This window comes from Sinocyclocheilus grahami, unplaced genomic scaffold (assembly GCF_001515645.1).
Source record: "Sinocyclocheilus grahami isolate Dianchi unplaced genomic scaffold, SAMN03320097.WGS_v1.1 scaffold299.1, whole genome shotgun sequence".
NCBI lineage: Eukaryota > Metazoa > Chordata > Actinopteri > Cypriniformes > Cyprinidae > Sinocyclocheilus > Sinocyclocheilus grahami.
Genome location: NW_015505478.1, coordinates 188924 through 214440, shown reverse-complemented (window position 1 = coordinate 214440; position 25517 = coordinate 188924). Strand labels below are relative to the sequence as shown.

General features: G+C 36.9%; 1 protein-coding gene and 1 pseudogene across 1 annotated transcript; both read left to right on the top strand.

Moving 5' to 3' along the window:
* LOC107601115 (muscleblind-like protein 3) overlaps positions 1-14590 on the top strand; it is a 48066-nt pseudogene extending 33476 nt beyond the window's left edge.
* Positions 14591-19172: 4582 nt separating this feature from the next.
* LOC107601113 (ras-related protein Rap-2c) lies at positions 19173-21364 on the top strand. The gene is made up of 2 exons (XM_016293144.1): positions 19173-20107; positions 21028-21364. The coding sequence occupies exons 1-2, from the start codon at positions 19835-19837 to the stop codon at positions 21304-21306; spliced, it is 552 nt and encodes a 183-aa protein (XP_016148630.1). The 5' UTR covers positions 19173-19834; the 3' UTR covers positions 21307-21364.
* The last annotated feature ends 4153 nt before the right edge of the window (positions 21365-25517 follow it).

Genomic DNA, 25517 nt, shown 5'->3' with positions numbered 1-25517 from the left:
AGATTTGCTGCTCAAGAAACATGTATTATTATCATTCTTATTATCACACAGAAAACCATGATACATTTTTGTTGTTGATTTTTTGATGAATAGGAAGTTCAAAAGCATTTGTTTGAAATAGAAATCTTTTGTAACATTATGAATGTCTGTACAGTCACTTTTGACCTATTTATTGCATGAATGCTGAATAAAAGTATTAATTTCTTTAAAAACCAAAAAAGAACTTACTGCCCCCGAAATTTTGAACGGTAGTGTATGCATCATTAGATTTCTTTGGATTTTATTAATTTTTATTTATTCCATTTTAACTTCTCACAGTTGCATCTGCTTATGCAGCTCATGATCATAAACACTGACTTAAATTGCTTGGGATGTTCACGTTTGTTTTCAAACTCACAAGTCTAACAAACAAAGACCACAATGCACGGTGTTATGTAGTAAGCTACATTACAGTTAAATCTTTTTTGTAATATGTGGCTAGTAATTCATCAAATCTCATGTCATACTGGGCCATTTTAGTAAGCAAGTAGCCATTTTAGCATGTGGTTTTATCCAAGGCAACTTTCACTACACATATTACAGGAACAGTCCCACTGGAGTAACCTAAGTGACCAGCAGCCTTCGTTTTGGCCAGTATGCCGTTTTCAATAAGCTTTACTAGTGTCAGATGAAGGTGTGTGTATTTATAACTCACTTTCCACACACCTTCAATGTGAGGTTCAGGAGTGTATTAAATAATTCAGATCCCCCGCAGGATAACAAGATAAGTAGCTGTGTAACAATAATATAGATACAAAAAAAATATTTTGTGGGGTTTTCAGTTTTCATTGCCATGGAAACATCAACTTCTGATTGGTGAATCTCGCTACAGAATTGTGGGTAGTGCAATACCTCATCTGTAATTAATTCAGCAGTTAAGCAATTGTTTTCAGTGAAGTTTAAATAACCGGCTTATGCAATCTACAGAAACATATACCACCGTTTTAATAACCTTAGAGCTCATAGGTGGTCTTTCTTAAAAGGTTTATGCATTATTGTTTAATATCAGTCTCACTGTGGAGATTTGGATTGAGATTTTTTACTTCAGGAACCCGACTGTTGAGCTGTATACAGTACAGCACATTATTATTGTGATAAGTAGCTGTGTAACAATAATATAGATACAAAAAAAATATTTTGTGGGGTTTTCAGTTTTCATTGCCATGGAAACAACAACTTCTGATTGGTGAATCTCGCTACAGAATTGTGGGTAGTGCAATACCTCATCTGTAATTAATTCAGCAGTTAAGCAATTGTTTTCAGTGAAGTTTAAATAACCGGCTTATGCAATCTACAGAAACATATACCACCGTTTTAATAACCTTAGAGCTCATAGGTGGTCTTTCTTAAAATGTTTATGCATTATTGTTTAATATCAGTCTCACTGTGGAGATTTGGATTGAGATTTTTTACTTCAGGAACCCGACTGTTGAGCTGTATACAGTACAGCACATTATTATTGGGTTGTGGGATTGAGTTCACTCGTGTAAATCATGAGGTCGGACTTCTCCCCCATCATCCCTCGGTTAGTGAATCACATATCCTCTTTCCTGCTGACCTTGCTCTTATCATGTTGCATATCAGTCTTCAGACAGAATTACACAGTGGAAGACAGCCGTACATCCTCCTCATTATGCCTTCATCTAGACTGAGCATTCTGTGTTTAATTATCAGACGCCTCACCTCAGTTTCTCTTCTGATATCGCTCTTCCTCATGCAAGGCTGCATGCTTCTGATGCCCCTTTAGAAAAATGGAGAAGCACTCCCAGATATTTGTCAGAGAAGGAAGCACAGCATATACCATTAATTAAAAAAATCTTCACTTTGCATTAAAACTACAGAATACAATGTAGTTGATGAGCATACAAGTGATCAGCACTAGCTGTCACAAACCAGAAATCGTTCTAAATATGCTGATTTGCTGCTCAAGGGCATTTCTAGTTATCGTTTAAAACAATTACCACTAATATTTTTGTGGAAACCATGTATTAGGATGGACATATAGAGATGTTTTCAGTGTGAATAAAAAAAATTTTCTCCAATAAACTTTGGCCACAATTATTAGCACCCCTTCATAATCCCATTCGTTTAAAAAAAAATTAGCACACCAGGGTGGCTACAAACATGATATTGTCCTGCCATGTCTGGCCAAATTCCCTTAATCGTCCATTCCAATAAGTAAAGTCAAAGAATATAGTTCTGATGTGCAGCAAAATATGTTTCTGCTTCGCAAAATAGAAAGTGGCTGCAATAAAATTCCCATTACCACCATCATGGCAATAATTGAGAAGTTCCAATCAACAGGAAGTGTTACATATCTGCCTGGAAGAGGATGTGTGCCTATATCGCCCTAATGCATAAGAGTTTGAGTGGCCAAAGACTCTCCAAGGATCACAGCTGGAGAACTGCAGAGATTAGTTGTCTTTAGGTCAAAAAGCCTAAAAAAATATTTAAAAGCGCCACCATCACAACAAGTTGTTTGGGAAGATTTCAAGAGAAATCCTCTGCTCTCATCAAAAACAAACTCCAGCATATTTAGCTGTCAGACACTGCTGGAACTTCAAAAAGGACCAGCTTCTGTGGTTAGATGAATCTTAAAAAAAAGCTTTTTGACACACATGATATACAATGTCCACACCACGGTTAAATATACTGCTGAATGTTTAATGTTGTGTGCTTATTTTTCTACCAGAGTTCCTGGACATCTTGTTCAAATAGATGTCATCATCGATTCTATCAAATACCAATAGATAAAAAATCAAAACCTGACTGCTAGAAATCTTATAATGGATTCTGGTTAGATCATTCATCAGGACAAAGATCGAAAACAAAATAATGGTTCTGCCATGGCCACCAGTCCTCTGATCTGAACCCTATAGGAAATTAGTGGTGTGAACTGAAGAGGAGAGTGTACTAAGATGAACATTGAAAGATAAGAAGAGCTTTTGCATATAAGAATAGTTTCTGATCTATTGCCAGGTATTCTCCAAATTCCTCAGGGCATTATAGGCTATTACCTTGCTCTTATCTCAGCAAAAAATATTAAATAAAAGGGGGCTAATAATTGTGGCCAAGATGTACTGGTGAAAAACATTTATTTCATAATGAAAGTTTCCCCCACTTTCAGATTTTTCTGAGTATTTTAAATGAACGATCAAAATAATAAACAAGGCAGATTTATTTTCACAACCTTCTTTGATAATATTTATTAAGGGGGTCAATAATTCTGACCATAACTGTATATATGATTATATATTGGTAGCAGTGTTGGGGAAAGTTACTTTTAAAAGTAATGCATTACAATATTGCGTTAATCCATAAAAAAGTAACTAATTGTGTTACTAAGTTACTCTTTATGGAAAGTAATGCATTGTTACTTTTGGGTTACTTTTTGTCACCTGGGCTGGAATTGAAAAAGTAATTTAGATATTTCATTGTAAATTAAAAAAAAAAAAGCGTTACTTTACAAGTTACTTGAAAAAAGTAACCTGATTACGTAACTCGTTTGACTTGTAAAGCCTTACCCCCAACACTCATTGGAAGTTTGTATATACTCGGTCCTGTTTAAAAGTTTGAACTTCACACATGCACATGCACACATACACACATATGATAAAAAAAAAAGATAATTTAAAAATTTTTCTGTTGCATACTAGAAGAAGTAGACAAGAATGTCTCCAATGTTTTGAAAATTTCTTATTATTTATTTATAAAACATGGTTTGCAACACTTACAATGACAAACACACAGTATGTCAGATTTATTGTCATGAATGGACATGAACACACACAGTACAAAGTTTCCTGTAGCTCAGTATCATGGCTATCTTTAACGTCTCTTTCTACCCACCATCTTTCTTTTTCTTTTTGTTTTTATCCTCTTTCTTCTTTGTCATCCCGATCACTTCAGGCTTTGCCACCAGGATTTATATTTTACATATTTAAAGCGAGTTTTTTTAGCAGTGTAGAGCAGGGCTTGTTGTTTGTCATTTCTCAGATCACAAATGGAGACACGGCACGATGCAACGCAATGCGTAAAAAGACTGTATAAGTCATTATATTCCATAATTATGTCCCCACTGGATGCAACAAATGCCTCGTTTATAATGGGTTTTAATGTTTTTGTCTTGTCGCTCTGGCCGGACAAGGCATCATCACAATATGGTAAGGGGTGTAACATTTCCGTCACACGCTTGAGGTATTCGACCAATCACAACGCACTGGATAGCTGGCCAATTACAGCACACCTTGCTTTTTAGACTAATGAGCTTTGTAAAAACCGACACGTTTCAGAAAGGCGGGGCATAGAGGAGAAACAATAATGTACAGTATGTGGAAAATAATGTGTTTTTTGAACCTTAAACTGCATAAACACATTTCATTACACCAAATACACAAAATAATGTTCTTTTTAGCAGCATCATATGACCCCTTTAAACCTTATTTACCAACCTACTAAAAATGCGAACTAGTTTTCGGGTTGTGGTCTACAAAAATATGTAATCCCTGCCTATTACTTTTGAGATTAGCTATATGCTAGTGCCTCATATGCTTTTAAAATGTACAGTCAGTCTTTCTTCTGTGAAAATAAACCAAAAAAATAAAATAAAAATTTGTACTCCACAGATTTTATTCCCAGTAAGATGCTCCCTAGATTGAAAATGTCCCTCTAATTCCACTTGCCGTTTACTAACATTACCGTGTAGCAAATAATGTTTCACAGCTGTGACGTAAACTACATTATATTGGCGGTATAAAAATACCCCACCCAAACATTTTGTTTCAGTAGGGAATACATCAGCGCAGGAAAGAAAACGGCCATTTCATGAGGTCTTTATAGGCAACATGAAATCAAAACGGGCCCTTTTAACTTTTTTAATAAATGTTTTATGCTTGATTATGCAGTGCATGTTAGTTTAAAGCAAAAATATAGTCTTCTCTGCTTGTAAAATAGCTTTTTTCTATTGACATAACAATGGCTGTATCATAGCTTAGCTAATATGCACCTTCCTGATTCAGTCAAATCCTGATGGATGAATTGAAGCTCAATCCTAGATTTGATCCCACTGAATTTTCTGTTTAACTCCAATGTAAGGCACATTTCGAAATGTAAATGTGCTGTGAATGCTGGTGCAAAAATCAAGCATTAGGCTTGACTTGTTAGCATTAGGCTAATCAGCTGATGAGACAAGAAAGCGTATCAGTACAACAACAGATTGTCAGCCAGGTTAACATCCCCCCTCCTGATGAGGATCTTTCTACCAGTGTGATTCATTTCCTCTTGGTTTCCTGCTTTGTGTCCGTGTCTCCATCTCGCCACCATGTCGCCCATAATGACGGTCATCGCTCTTTCACTGTGTGTCACTAACTCTAAAGTTGTTTTGTCTTGTTCTCATGCTGCTTTCACTCCCCCTTCTTTGCATATCTTCCACTCCTCCATCCTCCTCGGTCTCTCTTCTCCTGGGCTCTTTGTGCATGGTGATGCAGGCTCCGTATTCTGCATGGCTCCATCTGGAGGCATTGGTAGGTCACTTCCCAGTCTCTCTGAATGAGTGGTTTCCTTACAGCAGCATCTCAGATCTGTGACAGACAGGAGGGTGATCCACGATTAACTCCCAGCAGGCCCAGCAGTATATCATGGGGTGTTTCTTCTGCTGTGGGCACTTTAGTTTTGTTTTTTGTTTTGTTGATTGGTTTGGTGTTGTTTTGTATTGGTTTGGTTTGTTTGGTTTGGTTTTTCTTTGGTTTGGTGTTTTGCTTTGTTTGGTTTGGTTTTTCTTTGGTTTGGTGTTTTGCTTTGTTTGGTTTGGTTTTTCTTTGGTTTAGTGTTTTGTTTTTTTGTTCAAACTTACCATCCCTTCATTTTTGCTACTTTTCACATGTCTATTATATGTAGATTACATTGTTTTTTTGTTTTTTGTCCCAGACCCAGACATCCAATCCAAATAATACAATTTTATCATAACATGAAACAACATGAATTACAACATTTCACACGTATGGTTAATCTAAACAAAGAAATAATATTATAAACCTTTATAAACAGAATTGACCATAAACCATTTCCTTGAAATTCTTAATAATTGTGAAAATAATTACAAATCATTCATTCAAATCAATCGTATATATAATATAATTTTTAACACATTATGACTGCATTGTTTACAGATGCTAATCAAATAAATAAAAGTAGAAAAAGTCACTTTTGAACAAAATAATTTTATTTCAGTCTAGCTGCTGTGTTTTTAAATGCTAGCTGTGAATTTAGCATTAGCAAGACAAAAGTGTTGGTTGGCCCTTTTATGTAAAAAATGTTTAACATTTTATTTCCTCTAAAGAATGCTATTAAACACATTAAATCATTTGGGATATGATAGAAATGCTCAGGACTTTGAGGAAAAAAATACAAAAAAAAGATGTTTGTGAAAATGTAATTATCATAAACTATTTCCATTTTAATTGTGAAAGAACAGTATTCTAACAGAATTATAATTTGTAAAAGAAAAAAAACAGTATTCAAATCAATATATATTTTTACACATTATGATTGTATTGTTCATAGCTACTAAAATATATCACTCATAAACAGAAGATTTGATCTAGCAATTCATTTCAGTCACCTTCATTTTTACCAAAGAATACTGTTAAACACAATACATGACTTGATTTTTAGGAGAAAAGTAAAAGAAAAACTGCTCATAGTCAAAGAAACACCTTATAACACCAAGACAAGATATATGTAATGGTCAGTCCTGAAAATGACAAGGACAGCTTAACGTGTGCACCTTACACAGTCATTTCCCTCATTACGTCTCAAACTGGAGGCCCAACCCTGTCCCGTCTGTCACTGCGTTTACACCCAACCTGTCTGCTTTCACCACTTCTTATCATTTGCTCATTATTTCGGCTTGTCGTATGTGTTTGTGCATGCATGTGTGCGTGTGATTTCGTGTGCAGCTGAAGGCACAGTGCGGGCACAAACAAGCAAGGCCAAAGCCTTCAGAGTGACTCATTAAGACTGGTTCCTTTTTCTTTGTGCCCTTTCCTCCTCATCCTCTCCTCTCCCTCACCTCCTGAAATCTATTATAGGCCTTTTCAAACCCCCAGGCCTAATGACAGAGGGCCGCTGGGATAGGCGGGACTGGACCAGCTGCAGGGCCCCCCAAAGCCGTTACCTGTCAGGGCTTGGACATACTGGTGAGGGTAGAGACTAGGCCCCCTCCCCTCACAAACACACACACAAACTTACCATTCACCCGTTTAGAAAGGTAGAAATCACCCCTGCTCACTTTCAGTGTTAACAAACCCAATATAAGCCTAGCAGAAATGCAGTTGCACACACACTTCCATGCCCATAGATGAACAATGATCTCCTTTTTTACTGGCCAAGTTAAATTTGTCCTTAACAGTCGTTTAGCTGGTAACAATCCAGTCAAAACACTAGATCTGTGCTGAACCAGTGAGTGTGCCAATGTGTGCCTGTGCCATGCCTGTATTTTTCATTTTGATGACATTATTTGACATCTGTGACACACTTGCTGTGTACATATCATACTGTGTTAATTTGCAGTTTTCCTTATAATATGACCTTTATCTCTTTAACTTTAGCTGGTTTTATTAGATTCAGTTCTTAATTCATATTTACAAGTATTGTAGAACGTTTATGTCGTTCATGATCAGGTTAACTCCTAACCAAAGAAGTAAAGTGTCATATTATTTTAAGGCAATTTGAATGGGAATGAACTGCATATGTATTTATCCATTCTCCGGCCCCCATCAAAATATGACAGTCAGACGTTCCCGTCTGTTCCAAATGTTTGTGATTTTGATGACGGCCATGTTTTAATTTTACCCTTAATAGTTTTATCTAAATGTAATGGTGATCGGATAAAACTCTCTAAGCTAAAAGGTAACGAAACAAAATGTTTTTAAGTTCTGTTTGCATGTTTGTACTTGAGTGAATACATCATCTTTGCAGTACATGAAGACGTAGTTGCCATGACTATGGCATATTATGTCATGGTACTCATAACATTCCTCCTCCCCTCCACCTTCCCCCTTCCCTTGTTTCTTGTCTGACTCGCCTGAAAAAAGTTCCCATGATGCACGGTGCCACCACTTCCACTGTTTCGTCGGCTGCGACCCCAGTCACCAATGTTCCTTTTGCTGAATCAGCCACCTCCAACCAGGTTTGCCCCTTCATTTTGGCCTCTCCTTTTTTACAGCTGTAAGGCATCCGATTCTGGTCCATAGACAATATTGCTTTTGTTTTTATATATAGACTTGAAAATCTAAATGCAATCTCTGATGGTGTTATCCAAGTAAAGATAATGTTAATGCAACCTTGAGTCCTTGAGTTCTCTATGGACCAGTGAGGAGCCTCTTTACCTCTTTAGCACAATGTCCCAGTTCCTCCATGTGTCTGTGTGTGTTCACATCTCTGTCTGTCTGTTTCAGTGTCTTCACTGTGTTAGAGAGCAAATAGCTACAATTAAAGGGATAGTTCACCCAAAATAACATTTCTGTCATTAATTACTCACCCTCATGTTGTTCCAAACCTGTATGCTGTTATTTTTTCCATGGAACACAACATTAGACATTAATAATGAATCATTAGCCAGCTCTTTCCATACAACAACAGTTTATAGCGACCACATTAAGGGAAAAAAACCCAACAAAAAGGCACTGTACAATTTTGTTTCAAGTCTTCTGAAGTTAAATGTTAGCTTATATGATAAAATAGCCAGTTCTTTTCAGTGAACTGTTTGATTAGATTCCCAGATTACTTAAATGATTCTTGAGTTAATCTTTTTTCTGTTGATTCAGTTCTTTTCAGTAAACTATTTGATCTGATTCTCAAATGAATAATAATTCTCAAATAATTGTGAATTTATTTTATTTTTGATTGCTTCTATTGTCCTCATTTGTAAGTTGCTTAATGACTTAATGTAAGTGTAAATGTTTGTTTTTTTTGTTCATTCTTTTCAATTAATCAGTTGAATGATTGATTTATGAATTGGACTGATTTGATTCTCAAATTCAGTTCAAGTGGTATGGATTTAATTGATCATTTTTGTGTTAGTTCGGTTTTTTCTGTAATTTTTGAAGATTAACAGATTAAGTCACTATGACCTGTTGTTGTATAAAATAAGCAACGTAATATTACTTCAAAAAATACAGTTTTTTGCACTCCACAAAAGAATTCAGAACAGCATGAGGGCAAGTAAATGATGACAGAATGTTTATTTTTGAACAAACCATTCTTTTAAGTGATACATTTCAAAAGTTCATTGTCTTTTCTTCCCCCTTCACCATGTTTGAGGAATTTTGCCCTGGAGCAAGTTGTTTCTGTGGCTCACATTAGAGTGAGATGGTATTTGTGTCCTCTGCGTTTTTCTGTGAATAGGATGTGGGTGTCTGTTTTTAGATGACAGTTCTCTGAATTTTTGTTTGTCCTTCCTTCTTCATTGTCTTAAATTTACCTTTAAGGGAAATTGAAAGTTCACCGTTGAGTCTGTTTAGTTAATGTGTTCTGCAGAATCATAGGCAAGCCACAAGCCTGACCTGGCCAAACTTTCCAAAAAGGGGGCATGTTTTGCTTGAAGAGCTACATTGTGGATTGTTTACAGGTTTCCTACGCAGTTTGGAAAAGTATAGAATTTGATTTTAGTCATTTTCAGGTCTAGATATATATAGAAAAAAAGAAAACACAGTATGGGAAAAAGTTTGATTTCCATACTATTGTCCCTGTTCTGTTTTTCATAAAAAGTGTGTCAAACATAATCTTATATTTTTAGCTCAGCAGAATTATGAATATTTCTATTCAAGTGTAACTGCTGCCCCTGTGCTTGGTGTATTTGGGAAGAGTGTCAAAGGTTTCTATTTGCAATTGTTTTTGAAGCATTTAGCCAATCACAGATATGTCTGTTGAGCATATTAATTTTTTTAGAAGTGATAATCATATGTGACCCTGGAGCACAAAACCAGTCATAAGTAGCACGGGTATATTTGTAGCAACAGCGAACAATACATTGTATGGGTCAAAATTATCGATTTTTTTTTTATGCCAAAAATCATTAGGATATTAAGTAAAGATCATGTTCCATGAAGATATTTTGTAAATTTCCTACTGTACATATATCAAAACTTAATTTTTTATTAGTAATATGCATTGCTTAAGAACTTCATTTGGACAACTTTAAAGGAGATTTTCTCAATATTTCAATTTTTTTTGCACCCTCAGATTCCAGATTTCCAAATATTGTCCTATCCTAACAAACCATACATCAATCAAAAGTTTATTTATTCAGCTTTCAGATGATGTATAAATAAACTAAACATCTATAAACCATATAAATGTATAAATAAATGTATAAGTTGAAAAATTGACCCTTATGACTGGTTTTGTGGTCCAGGGTCACATATTTAAATCTGGGATTGAATCTGAAATTGTGACGATTGTCACCGTGATAACCATAGCAGCGGATGGGAGAAAAAAATCTGAAAAACTGAATCTTGAAGTGTAAATGAAAACTAGTAGACTTGCCACTTGTTCTATATAATGAGTTCCTTTGTTCTTCATTTTATTAGTAGCTTTTTACTTGACCTTTTTAAAGCAATGTTTTCTTAATTGAAAAATAAGGCTACATGCTGTTTTAATGTATTTACTTATTGTTTGCATTAATAATTAACTCATTCAATTTATTTAATATTTTTTATTATCGAATAGCTAAATAAAATAGTTAAGTAGTTCCAATAATTTTTGCTATGGTACCAAGAACTAAGAAATTTTACTGGTATTGGTACTGACGAGACATTTTGGTAACACTAGTTTTTGTGAGAGCATCCAATTGTGAATTCAATATTGGGAATTTAACTTTTAATTGTTACACCCTTAATCATTTATTTTTTACTATAAGTATAGTCTGAAAAATCCACAGAGAAGTCTGGAAAAGTGTCATTTTGTAATGGAAAATGCGCAGGAACCCCGTGTTTAGCATTATGTAAGCTGGCAAAATGTCCGGTGTGGTTTTCAGCTCTAGTTTAGCATGTAATGGTAATTCTGGAGTTCAGGTATAGACCAATAATGCTGCACAGACCTGAGGTGTCAGCACTCATTTCCTGCTTCGCTTGATTTATTTGCCAAAATTACGATTGTGGAATTGCAGGTCTGCGCCCGCTGTCTCAATATAACTGATGCATTATTTGATCATATGGCACAATATTTATTCATACTCTTGTAATTCTTTTTCTCATTTTAGAAATGAACTGCGGGTTTGATGTTGGAGTAGATAAGATAAGAATTGACTGTATTCTCTTTGCATATTGCTTGTTTGACCGTAAGAGGTTCACCTCCTTATCTCTGGGCTGTTTGTACCTGTCTTCCAGTAGACGCCGCCGAGGTACTGAGCGCCGACCCCATCGACCTCCAGTGTGTTCCCATGGAGGCCCATTTCTGTCCCGTTCCTAAACTCCTGGTGGCTGCCCCAATGACGCTGAATCCAGTAAGCCTCTCCCGCAATCCCACAACCTAATCAGGCCCATCTCTCATGCAACATGTGCCCAAACAACAGAAAAATGAATGCAACAAAACGTGTGCCTAATCAGTACGTCCTTAACGGGCAATACATTCATCCTCATGTCAGAGATTCCCACTTCATTTGACGTCAACAGAGGTTTGTTGATATTGAAACAGGCAATACTTAAGCTTGGACCTACAACTGTTTAAGGAAGCATGCCATCTCGATGCAAGGAGACGTAAGGAGCGTGCAGATGCTGAATCAGGAGATGGAGCGCTCTCGTAACTCACAGCCATACGAATACATGCAAACCAATTAGCTGAGAAGAGTGAATTCTCTAGAGGTGAACATTAGATTTCAGAGCCGACTCATTTGATGTACGGTAAGAGGTGGAGTCGATGCAGATCATCAGCAGACAGAATGTTTCTCCGTCGTAGAATGTGAAAACCCAGAGTGTGTGAGAGCGACACCTAATGAAATTTTACATAGTTGTGGTGGTAATTTCTTTCACATTTAATTATAATTAATGAACGTGGCACGTTTTATTTCATGTTTACATTTCCAAATGTCGAAAAAAAAAAAAGGTTATTTGAAAATGATTGATGCTTTTGTAAGATAATCTAATACTGATTCTCATTATACTGATTTAGGTCTTTCGTTGAGGTTTTCAAAATGTCGTTGTTTGTGCCTTTGAGTTACAAGTGTGTGGACGTCTTTTTCCCCCCCCAGTTCTTCTGTACTCAACTGACTTACATTTTATCATAGAAAGAAAGAAAGTATACCTGTGTAGCCTTTCAGAACCAATGTGTCGTTCCTCCGTCTATTTAGGGATGTGTGTTGTTGTATTAAGTATTATTTATTTAATGGCTTTCCAACAGGCTAAAACAGGTCTACTGAGATAAGTGTTACTATTCATGCCTGAAGTGTCTCACCTCGCATTTCAAGCTCCACATCGAGGCGGTCAAACAGAAACTTGGTTCACATACTCATACCTCCACTTTAAAAATAGAACTGCCTTAAGCAGACTAAATATGAGCACTTCTTGTTGGGCAGTGTGATGCACACTGAAATGTAAGGTCTGATTGCAGGCCTTCTGGATGTATAAGATGTCTCATTGAGAAAATTTTAACTGGACTTTATTTTTATTCCAGCTGGTCTTTGTTCTTCAATGTTTCTTGCAAATATTTCTTATTGTCTGATGTCCTGGATATTCAAAATGCTCTAAAAATTTTTTTTAACTTTTTAGATTATATATTGCATTTCTTCAATTATTGGGTGAATTTCATGAAAACAGTCAAAAAGTCATATTCCAAGTCATATTTCATACCAAAAGGAGAAGAAAAAAATATATATATTTGCTGAAACAAATTTTTATGACAATTAAGCAGTCCTATTGTCATTACCATAATACAACAAATCTCAGTTTTATCACTGTAATGTGCAATAAATAACTACATAATTACACAGAAATAATTTTAAAGTATCACGGTTACATTTGTTCTAATTCTGTTGTTAACAAAATATAATACTAAAAACAATTATATTACCAAAAAAAATGTTTCCTGTTATATAGTAAAAATGTTGTACTAGTGAAATCATAGAGGATAAAAAAAATGCAATTGCTCCAGTGCAAAAACATACAATGCATCACGGAAATGTAGTTTAATTGTCATGAAAATTTAAAAAAGGCATGTGCAAAATCACATTTTCTGTTTTGATTTTGGTGTGAAATGTGACATTTTCATAGGATTCACCCTATTACCATGTCTATCTCTTGTAGACAAACCCCTTCTGATGGCTGGACTGTCTGCCTAAATCCATGCTCTGCCCCACCTGCTGTGTGACAGTCTGTTCGTCTCCACTTTTTGTTCAGCCATGTTTGGTGCATCCCTGAGTTACTATAAGATCAGTTTTCAGTGTCCATTAGTTGCCAAAATTATTCTTTAAACTGCATGTTTAGTGGTTTACACACTCATTTATAACAGATTGGCACACCTATGTTAAATCCCAATCATTAAAATTACAAGGAGGTATGCAAAATCCTTTCTAGAAGTCACAGACTGGTACCTGATTTGAATGTCCAGCGTCTCTCCCATTAGTTTGCTGTATTCAGCAGCATATGCGACCCCCTGCACACACGTCAAGTGCACTGCTTTTGTGCCAATGACTCTCAGACAGGTCGCCCTGTGCCAATCACTGGAGAACTCAGACTGCACAATTAGGCCTTGACATGCCAAAGTCATGAGCCAGATGGATTGAAATTGCAATATTGCAAATGTGCCCACCCAAGCGACAAATCTAAACCTATTGGAGCAAGCTATTATCTTGCGCTTTGTTTTGATACATCTCAGTTATCATTAGGCGAGTCCTACAGTTGGGAAACTGACAGTAGGGTGTTTTTATTACTGCATCAGTGTGCACCCGCTAATAGAGTTCCGGTCTCTGCCAACCAAGAGCTCTATTCGATTATTGCCGTAATACATTATTGATAGTTTATCCATGGAGGAAACATGAAAACTGTGTCAGACGGATGATACACAGAGGTCTGCAATCCATTAGGGGAGTTTCTTTGCCCATTTTGTCTTTGAGATAGACGGCCGATTGAACTCTTTAAGTTGATCTTGTGTTTGTTGTGTTCATGTGCGAACAGGTTTAAATCACTGACTGTGTCCTTACTTTCAAAAGTCGGCAGACTCTAAAATGCAAGGGCGTAGATGACCGTGTGACATCTGAATATTTGGACTGTGAGCTGAAAGCTGTGGCTCTCGTGTAGACATGTTACAATTAAAAGAAATTTTGATTCTTTTCAGACTGGGTACTAAGAAAAGGCCCTCATCAGCCAAAGCTTCATTTACGAGCCCCACCGCGGGCCTTTACATGCATATATGAATGTGACATTTAAGACAGAGAGAATGTCACGAGAGGTTTTGGATGCCTGTCTCACCATTTCTCTCGAACAAAACTACAACCTTTCTCAACATATCAAGGAAGTGAAAGCCTCCCAATGCCATCCACTGTTGATGTACAAAAAGAGACAGAAAAAGCGTTTTTCGTCACTTATCTCAAAGACCCTTCTCTAAACTGTTGTCTCCTTTGGGACAGCCATGTTGTTTCAGCGGCGTAACCCCAAGAGAGAGCTGTAAAGCTGATTTTATGACCTAAAAACATCATTGCAACTTTTTTTGCTGATCAGCACACACACACTATCTAGGCCAAACACAAGTGAAACGATATCATACAGCGGTGGTCTAAACCAAGACAAAATCAGAGCGAGATGATACTGTGTTATAACTGAAATAGTATCTGTATTGTAAACATCTCTGTATAATGTTCATGTGTTTTAAGGTTGTTTTAAGAAATACTGGGGCAAGTACGTGTGGATTCTTTTAGGAATGATCTCTACTGTTTATTGATGTGTTGGATTGTGTTTTGTAATTCAGTTCCATTGCCCAGCCAAGGTGTAGAAGCTCCTTTCTCTCTGTCTCTAGTGCAGAATCGTGCAGAAGGTGTCTGAGTGTTCACTCATGCATGTTCAACCTTTTGTCGCTTTTGCGGATGATTTTAAAACTCCCAAACCCCCCTGTGGCCCTTGAAGAAAACTTGATTTTGCGTTTATCTCTACACCCGTTCATACTCCCTTCTCTCTCTCTCTCTCTCTCTCTCTCTCTCTCTCTCTCTCTCTCTCTCTCTCTCTCTTTCATATAAAGAATTATGCCTTCTCCAACTGCAATCCAGCTGGAATCAACGAAATACTTGATAAAGAAAAAACAATGTGCCTCATCGGGGGCTTTAGCATTTTAAGAACTCACTTTTTAAGAAGTGTGCATACCTGCATAAAGTAGTTAGCTAGAATAATCTATGTGTACGTATTACAAACGCATCGTCACCGTCATTCTAGTTTTTCACATTATTGACCTTCGTAACGGTACCTGTTTTAACTATATCCTGACGACTTCAGTCATGTTACGGTGTTGTTTTGACACAGCTGTCAATGGTAGTTTGAGTTTGATCATTAGCGTTACTCGGTTTACCTTACCTTACTTACATCGTAAAGTCTGTCATCGCATGGAATTAAAATAATCGGAATAATCTACATCATAGTTTGTGCAGTTAGTGGTTTAAGATAAAAAAATTACTTAATCTATATATCTATATATCAATATACACATTTGTATGTATTACAATGATAGATTCATTGTTACCTATGATAGTAAGTTCTTGTTGCTATGGCAACAAAACTACAACATGGCTACCTTTGTATATCTTAATTGTGAATTTTTTCACACTTCAAGTGAAATAATGTACAACGTTAACTTATTCAGAAAGGGAATGTGTTCTTAAGTTGTCTTGGAAAAAGAGATGATTGACTATTTTGTAAAATTATATATATATATATATATAAACGTATATATATATATATTTAGACTTGTGAGATACTTTATGTCCAAAGGCCCTTTGGAGACATCATACGTTATTTCTGTTTTAATGATTATTATTTTTCTATTGGGGTTACTGATCACTTTTAGATAAGAACCAGATCTTTACGTAAACAGCATCTGAGCTTTTGAACTAATCAGATGGATCAATTTGGGGGAAAGTGACTTTCTAGTCTTACATTTGGTCCGAAAAGCTTTGGCGGTTTTCATAAACAACACAGCCCTGTGATGTCAGTAACGGGATGGTATCAGCCATACGTGAGCCCCTGATTTAAGTCTCTGTCCCCCTCTGGCCCTCCCAGACTGCACCCCAGCTGTGCTGGGACCTGGTGACTTGCGTCACCCCATCGGTGTACGAATGTGTGTTATTCACCTTGTTTGCACTTATGTACATAACTGATTCAAAATATTCAGAATTTATTTTGAATATACATAGATGAATAAATATATATATATATATGTAGAAGAGCAGATTCAAATCAAATGTCTGTATCGTTCGGAATACAGGTAAACAGTTCTCCTTTTGAAGGGTTGTCAAAGAGATAGATGCTGTTTCGCTGGGGTGTTGAGGAATTTGTTGTTTGTTCTGTTTGCTAATGCCCTCGTTCTCATCATTAAGCATGATACTGCATTTTGCGGAGAAAATGATGTCAAAAAAGGCTTTATAGTTTTGCGTAGCTTACAAAAGCGCAGCGACCTGAGCACTGTGCCCGCTCGCGTCTGATCCTGAGGTCCAGAAACCAAAGAACGGCCAACTTGTTTCTCTTTTACCTCTACATCGTGCGGTTTTGTTTTCTGTGTAGTCCCTATGGTGTAGTCCCGTGGGACGCCATGAAAAGGGGGGAGTAATAATGCTCTGCCCCCTGCAGGAAGACCAGGAGGGCAGCGTAAAGAGCACCTCAGGGTCAGACCGCAGCTGGAAAGCATTGCTGCAGGTTACACAAAGTAACATATTTCAGTTTTCCATTCTTGTGCACTCACCAAGACCAACAAATAACCTGAAAATCTCACAGGATATCCTCAATCAAAATTGCTCCAAAATCCGACGTGAAATCGCCAGACAGAACCCTCTGTTGAAGAAAACTTGTACATTCTGTGCTCTACAGTTGCTTTGGAAGCCAATAATTTTGTTGCCATGGCACTTGCCCTATTAGTGAGGGAGAGACTGAGTCTTTTGTAGGTTCTTGCATATAGACGCACCTTTGGACCAATCGATTATGGTCCTCAGCCTTTTGACTGTAAAGCTGAGGTAGAACTTAGGACTTGGCATAGACTAAGGGGTCCCGACTTGCATCCAGAAGCTGAATGCGAACACACGGGGTGCTCCTTTTACCACTGTGCTGACAGAGAAAATCGACAAACACTCTTCTGCTGTCCATTATCCTGTGCCTAAACATTCGGTGTGATGTGAAAGGACTGGTCTGTCGAGAAAGCCATTGAGGTTAGACTTCCACCTAACTGTGCCCTGCATTCAGTCACGTCATCGTCATTTCTGTGACTGGAACCCTAACGTCAATGGTTCGTGTTTTAATGTGTAGAAGTCACTGAGACCGGAGCATCACATTAATGTTGTACAAAGCTGTATAGTTTCGAATGAAATCGCTCATCGATGCAGAGGTTATGTCCCTTTAAAGGCATCGACTGATGTTCGGTGACTGACGCCGATGCCTGTGTAAATGTTATTGTGTGTGTGGAACCGTTCGAAGAATGTCTACATTGTTTCAAAGCCATATGTAATAGATTCCTCTCTCTCCCACTGTAGGACAAGATAAAACTGAATGCTTTGACTCTTTATATGAAATGCTTCTTTCTATTTAGCTTATTGTGCTTGTATGTGCTTCAAGAACTGTGCTTCTTGTCAAACCCTTTGCGATATATAAATGTATGGAATATATACATGCTTAAGACTTCTGTTCTTTTTGTTTGACATTTTAATAAAGCGCTTAAAGGCATTTTTGGACCGTGTTTGGTGTGTGTTTTTATTGGTTGTATTCACAGAGTGCTCTACAGAGACGTCAACAAAACAAATAATTGGATTTAAGAATTACATTGTCTTAAGTTCATTTTACTAACTGTACAAAACTATTCAAATCACTGGACATGCCAAGATAATGTCATTAGTTGTAACATAGAGACCGCTATTTGACCACTTCATGATTACACAAGCTTTAAATTGCCAGTGATATTAATATATAGTTGTATGTTCATTGATTGCTCATTTTCCTCTTTTTTCTTCTTCTTTCATCTCATTTTACAATATGATTGTGTCTTGGACATGTTTAGCTTAGGTTTCCTTCCAGCTATAGAGGCCTCAGATTATAAAATACGTAGGCCTAAATTGTTACACTTTATCTGTCTGTAAATATAATCTCAGTGTAGAATATATTGAAGGGTTTTATATAAAAAAAAATGTCATTAAAAACAAAAATAACACTAAAAATATCAATATTATCATGAATTATTTTAATAAGTCATATGCAGTAATTAGATTACAGCTTTAGCAAACATACTGTATATATTAATTTAAAGTTTTTGTCACTAAGATGACAGTGGAGTGATTCACAAAAATGAAACCAATTTAAATTCTTTTCAAATTGCTATTCTCTAACTCACCTTTTTTTAGAGTGATGTGATTTCCGGCGGATGTTTATTGGTCCGTTTGAGGCGTGTGAGAAAGGAGCTCCTCGGAGGGGCCGACTCATTTCCGCGAATCGGTTCTTTCGAACAGTTCATTTCAAAGAACCGGTTCAAAAACCTCTCCGTTGGTGTCAGAGCGTAATTGCGTCATAACGTCGCCTCTGACTAGCGTCCTTAAAACAACAAACAAAAAAGTTTTCTAATTGGAGTAGGCTATTTCTTTCATGTGTGCCATTGCAGTTTGTTGAATTCATTATTCATTGTATGAAACAAAGTAATGTAAAAGATAAATGTACATTATAGTTTACATTAATCAGTACTAAAATTATCTTGGGAAAGCGTTTTAAATTAGTTATTTATCATAACCAACTATGTGCTGATAAAACCGCCATACAAGTCATAAACATATTTCCTTGACGTTTTTTTTGTAACATTTCTGCTAATTAAACTCAATGTCAATCAAATCTTTGTTTCCAAATGCTCTTACAAATCGAACATGTTTGAAATTTACGGATCCCGGCTAAATTTACCCGAGATAATCCGTGAATCAATTCAACCGATTCACTGAAGTGATTCGACTCGGCCGAACAGTTCGTTCACGCTAGCTTGAGAAAGGAGCTCCGCTGCTGCTGCTGTCTGGGGCCGATATGCAGAGGCGGGCCGGGGAAAAGAGGCACAAGAAGGGAAGGAAATGCAGGATTCCGAGGCGGCGTGTATGAGTTAAGAGTCTCAGAGCAAGAAACCTGAACCCGGTGATTATATTCGTCGCTCAGAAGCGGTATTAAAGCAAGAAAGGGACGTTTTTATGTGAGTACAGCCTCGCTCTCTTTGAAAACCACTAGCCAGCTAACGCTAGTCATGTAGCGCTCCATTCACACGAACGCCAAACATGGACACGACTGCACACAATACTTGTGTTTTACATCGTCTCTGTAGCTAACAAACTCTCGGATGAACGGATCCCAATGGCGATAGGGCACAGATGGAGGGGCGTTGTGGATTTAGCTAGACGTATACCCAGGGAAAACACTCTCGTCCGCTGTTGAATCTGTGGCTTTGATTTCCTCGAACCCGATAAAAGTGCTCCCCCGTTGTTGTTTTGGTCATAAAACGCCTCGATAAGAAGTGCTGTGGTATTTTTATGTTTTTATGGCCGTTGCTGAGCAGATCAAGTTTGCTGTAGCTTAAGCCTGGATCAGACCAAATGAAGGAGTATAAGGTGGTTGTGCTGGGCAGCGGCGGCGTGGGCAAGTCCGCACTCACGGTCCAGTTTGTGACCGGGACATTCATAGAGAAATATGACCCGACCATCGAAGACTTCTATAGGAAGGAGATCGAGGTGGATTCGTCCCCCTCGGTGCTGGAGATCCTGGACACCGCTGGGACCGAGCAGTTTGCGTCCATGCGAGATCTGTACATCAAAAACGGGCAAGGCTTCATTCTAGTCTACAGTCTTGTCAATCAGCAGTCATTTCAGGTGAGTATTGCGTCTCATGTCTGGCTCAGCTAGTACAACAAATAGACTTTTGAGGTTTAGATTAGGACATCCTTACAACTATTACCACAACTGAAGTCAGAAAATCACTCTAGCAGGGAAACTCCTGTGATTTTTGGAGAGCACAAAACCGTAGCCCTCTCTGGCAAACTGTACATGACAGGAAATCAAAAATATGTCTCTTTTAAAAGTAGTTTATGGCATACATGCAACAGGTTGTAACTTCTTACATTCAAATGCACTATCGCCAACCCTGGTGATCTCACACACCCACTTATCATTCTATATGTTTGTTTGTTTGTTTTTACTTTATCTTTATTATCCAATTCTTTCTTATAACATGACAGTACATGTGTACATAACATTTTGTATTACTTATACAAGAAAAGCATTTTATTCCAAAAAGAACAAAACTGAGAAAAAGTAAATCATGATTTAAAGAACAACAGCACTGGAAGGGATCCTATTACACAAAAGTAATACAAAAATAAGATTATTATTATTATTAACAAGCCTTCTATTTGAAGCCAGATATAGTGTGGAAAAAAACTATAGTCGAAATGCATGGTATTGATCTTATTGTAGACATTTAATCTGCATGTTTCATTTTTAAAAATGGTTTAACCAATCCCATCATTTAGTCCCCTTAAACCCCACCCCTACAAGCTTTGCCTTCACTTGTGTCTCAAAATCAAAGCACAGAACCAAGGCCCCGCCCAACGTTTTGTCTTTTTCGTTAATCCGTTTCACTTGGATGTACGTCACAATACAGAAGAAAAGATCTGTCACCACTTCCATTTCATTGCAACTTTAAGACTGTTCATTTCTCCATAAACTGACTTATTTGGAGACCTGAGTTTTAACTTATATATCATACATTACCTTCTCTCTCTGCTCTGCAGGACATCAGACCCATGCGGGACCAGATCGTTCGTGTGAAGCGCTTTGAGAAGGTGCCTCTGATCTTGGTGGGGAATAAGGTGGACCTGGAGTCCGAGCGGGAGGTGGCGGCCTCTGACGGACGAGCGCTCGCACAAGAGTGGGGCTGCCCCTTCATAGAGACCTCAGCCAAGAGCAAGAGCATGGTCGATGAGCTGTTCGCTGAGATTGTGAGGCAGATGAACTACACCACTCTACCCGAGAAGCAAGAGCAGTGCTGCACCGCATGCGTTGTGCAATGAGCGTCCTGGCCTTACTTTCAGTCCAGGTATGAGAGTGCAAAACCGTGAGGAAAAAAACTAACCAACATTCAGGCTTTCTAGTGCATTCACATAGCCATTTTAATGGCGTCTTTATGTAAACAAATTTTTTTTATAGTCTTATTCAAACATTTTGCTGATGTAAGATGATCTTAAGTCCAACAGATCATCTTACATCAAACAGGTTCATTTATTTGGACGTTAAATTCCAAAGAACATGCATAGTATCATATAATGCTATAGATATAATTTTATCCACCTTAGTTTTCAACGCAGAAGTAAGCTATTTTTTGTGAGTGTGCTTAAATTCCTATTCATTAGCCACTATGGATAGATAAATAAATATAGAATAATAAAATGCAGTAAATGATAAAAAATATTTGTGTTATATGAGGCGTGAAAAGCCTGGGCTGTCTGGACTAGCAGTCAGGCACATGAGAACAGGGACAATCTTTGTGAATAAAGAGGAAAACCGAACATCCTGAATGGAAAGTGATGTCACAAAACAGGAAATGGTCTTCTGGAGAATTTTAGGATGACCCAGATGAGCCATTTTAATGGCGTCTTTATGTAAACAAATTTTTTTTATAGTCTTATTCAAACATTTTGCTGATGTAAGATGATCTTAAGTCCAACAGATCATCTTACATCAAACAGGTTCATTTATTTGGAAGTTAAATTCCAAAGAACATGCATAGTATCATATAATGCTATAGATATAATTTTATCCACCTTAGTTTTCAACGCAGAAGCTATTTTTTGTGCCGTGAGGAAAAAAACTAACCAACATTCAGGCTTTCTAGTGCATTCACATGTCATGATGCTTGATTTTTCCAATATATATATATATATATATAAATATGTTTATCATATGTATGTGTGTGTGTGTGTGTGTATGTATGTATATATATATATATATATATATAATAAAATTGAGCTCTGTTATCATTGGATCGCACCAAGAATGTGGCGTGAAGAATAAAACTGCTTAATCCCAGTACCAATGAGATGAGGCGTGAAAAGCCTGGGCTGTCTGGACTAGCAGTCAGGCACATGAGAACAGGGACAATCTTTGTGAATAAAGAGGAAAACCGAACATCCTGAATGGAAAGTGATGTCACAAAACAGGAAATGGTCTTCTGGAGAATTTTAGGATGACCCAGATGAGCCATTTTAATGGCGTCTTTATGTAAACAAATTTTTTTTATAGTCTTATTCAAACATTTTGCTGATGTAAGATGATCTTTAAGTTTGATATCTAATTGTTAAGCTGTAACAGCCATTATGCAGGTGTGAGACCTCAATATCTAATGTTTCTTTTTTTCCCCCCTTTTGATTTTTTTAAACTACTGCTTTCTCTCCTAATACTCTATTTATTAAAGTCTTTAATTACCGAGATAGATAAATATTGCATTTTTATATTCTGTTGGCTATTTTGGCTTTTTGTGACTACAGTATGCATTGTTTCTGAAGTACAGCATTGATGATGCCTTAATTGATTACAGTCTGAAACCCCTGTTGAGTCAGTTCTTTCTTTTCTTGTATTTTAATTTCATTTCTAAGATGTCTCTTGCATATCTTTTGTGCCCAACAAGTTACAATATGTTTTGGGCACGTTTCCAACCACTGCTTCAATAGAAACTTAAATTGTCAGCGCTCCATACAGCACAGTATTGCAGATGTTACTTTTGGCTTTTAACACTGTAAGCACATAAAATGTACAAATGCCGAAGTTGGTTATCATTTACATTTTTGTGAGACTTAAACCAAAACAACTAAATAAAGAACTTGAAATCAATGCATGCAATACCTCACAATAGGCTTTTGATAATGACCTTTAAATTGCCTGGAAACCGTTATCAGTTCCCAACAATCTGTCTTATTGTGAAGGAAACCCAATGTCTGAAATGTGAGGATCTTGTGATGAGCTCGAAGAAAGAGTCTGCTTGCTTGCTTGCAGAGTTAAGTAGATGAAGAGGGTGTTTTCCAACTAAAACATTCCATTTCCTTTTAATAAGGTTACATTTTGACATGGATAGGGATAATGCCATAAAGACAATGTTTTGTCATGCACATCTGACTAAAGTTCAGGACTTTGTTGCAGAGATTTTTTCGTAATGGAAAGACAAAGAAATAAGATTGTGCATTATTAAAAGTATTTAAGTCGGCATTAAATACGAAAAAAGAGAGAGCCTTTAAGAACGTTTAACAATGTTAAACAACCAAGCTTCATCCTTTTGCCCGCCTGTGGTCTAGGAGATGGCCAAGAACAAAATGACTAGTATAACAGCTGCAACATTCTGTGTGGAGATGGGAAAACCTGCTGGAAAGATGACCACCTGCAGCACTTGATCAGATAGCTGTGGCTGAGTTGTGATCATGAGTGTGGCTTCTGGAGTCTCTGAATGCCCATAGGTCACCCAGCCAGAGTTTACTATCCAGTCTGCCACTGATTTAGAGAAAGTTATTAAAAGAAAAAATAAGATGTTTAGGGGTCCAAATTCAGGTGTGCAAAAGACATTTATGAACATTTGAAGCTGTAATTAACTGCTAAAAAAAGCTAAAGCTATTTTTGACCCAAAGACTCCCACACCACAATTTATTTTGTGACTCCAGAAATGTCAAGAACTGTATGTTCAAAACTATTAAGGGGGAAAAAATTTAATTTAAATACTTTAAATCCAATGTTTTTATTTATTTTAACGTAATTATACAGTTTAATAATAATTGTATTGTTATTTAAATAATTTTAAGGGCACCTGACTGTTTTTTAATATAAAAGGCCCCAATAATTAATGGGTCATTGGAGTTATGCAGTACAGTTTGAGCTTTTATATGACTTAGTTTAAGGACATATTTCTATGAAAAATATTTAAAGTGTAAACACTCTCCATGTTCACCTACAGTAATTGTGGTGTTTTTTTTTATAATAATAGAATATGATTTTCATTTTTTTTTTTTAAAGTGCGATGTTTACTGTAATATATGTGTAGGAATGGGTCATGTAGATTTAAAGATTTATTTTATTTTTTTAGCCAAACTCCAAAAAAAAGGAAGCAGGAGGGGGGGGGGGTCATTTTAGAGATAAATCCCACCTTTGACAAGGCTAACATTAAATACTTTGATATACCACTATATTCTGTTAAAAGCATACACATGACTAGTGGGTCCATTTTAAGCCATCAGGACTTTTATTTTGAAGTATGGAGTGTTAAGAGACTCTTACGTTTTCTTCACTGTTTCTTTTTTGTTCACGTCTGTTTTCTGTTACATTTAGTAAAGACTGTCACTCTGATATAATGAAAGCTGTATTCGTAACTGTCGGGACGACGAGTTTTGATGAACTGATTGGCGCTGTGACTTCAGATGAATCCGTGAAGGTAAGAATGTCATTCATAAATAGTGAGAACTGCAAAGGAAACGTAAACTGAATGTCACAAATACTTGTCGGTATTTGTGAGCTAGTTTTATAAGCAATAAGCCGAACCAATATCCTGGCTTACTTTAATGACTGTTTCCATGTTTCTGAATGAAGGCATTAATCGACCGTGGCTACACAGACGTGGTGCTTCAGGTTGGCAGAGGCTCAGTTGTTCCTGATCCAGACAGCTGTCCAGGACTGACACTTCAAGTGTTTCGTTTCAAAGACTCAATCGCCGAGGACATGAGACACTCAGATCTGGTCATCAGTCATGCTGGTGGGTTAGAGGAGCTAACTTTGGCCCAAACACTACACTAAACACACTATGGCAAGCCGTTTTAACATTTAATCTATAAACCGCACTAGTATCTAATTTAATGTTTATAGTACTTATTTTTTAGATACTAGTATTTTTTCCATTAAGTACTAGTACTTGTTCATTAACTACTAGTGCTTATTCTTTAGGTACTACAGTCTTTTGTAAAGTTACTAGTACTTATTCATTAGATACTAGTACTTATTTATTAGTAAATAAATAGTATAAATCACGAATAGGCAGAAGCTGCGATTGTCGAAGCTGATATTTTAGGCAATATAGAAATCCTGGCCAGGATGCATCCTGGGAAAATGGCACGTATGGTCACCCTACTTTATGACTGCTTAGAATACTATAAAATATGTTGCGTGCCTTATTCTGTGTTAGAAGCCACATCATCTCACAGAAGGATTTATTTCAAACACTCGACTGACGTTATGAAGTGAGTTTGGAGTA

What these genes read in the sequence shown, in the direction of transcription:
- LOC107601113 (XM_016293144.1), top strand. Translation starts at nt 19,835, where the DNA reads ATGAAGGAGTATAAGGTGGTTGTGCTGGGCAGCGGCGGCGTGGGCAAG. An exon ending in TCAATCAGCAGTCATTTCAG is followed by an intron (nt 20,108 to 21,027) that starts GTGAGTATTGCG and finishes TCTGCTCTGCAG; the next exon opens with GACATCAGACCCATGCGGGA.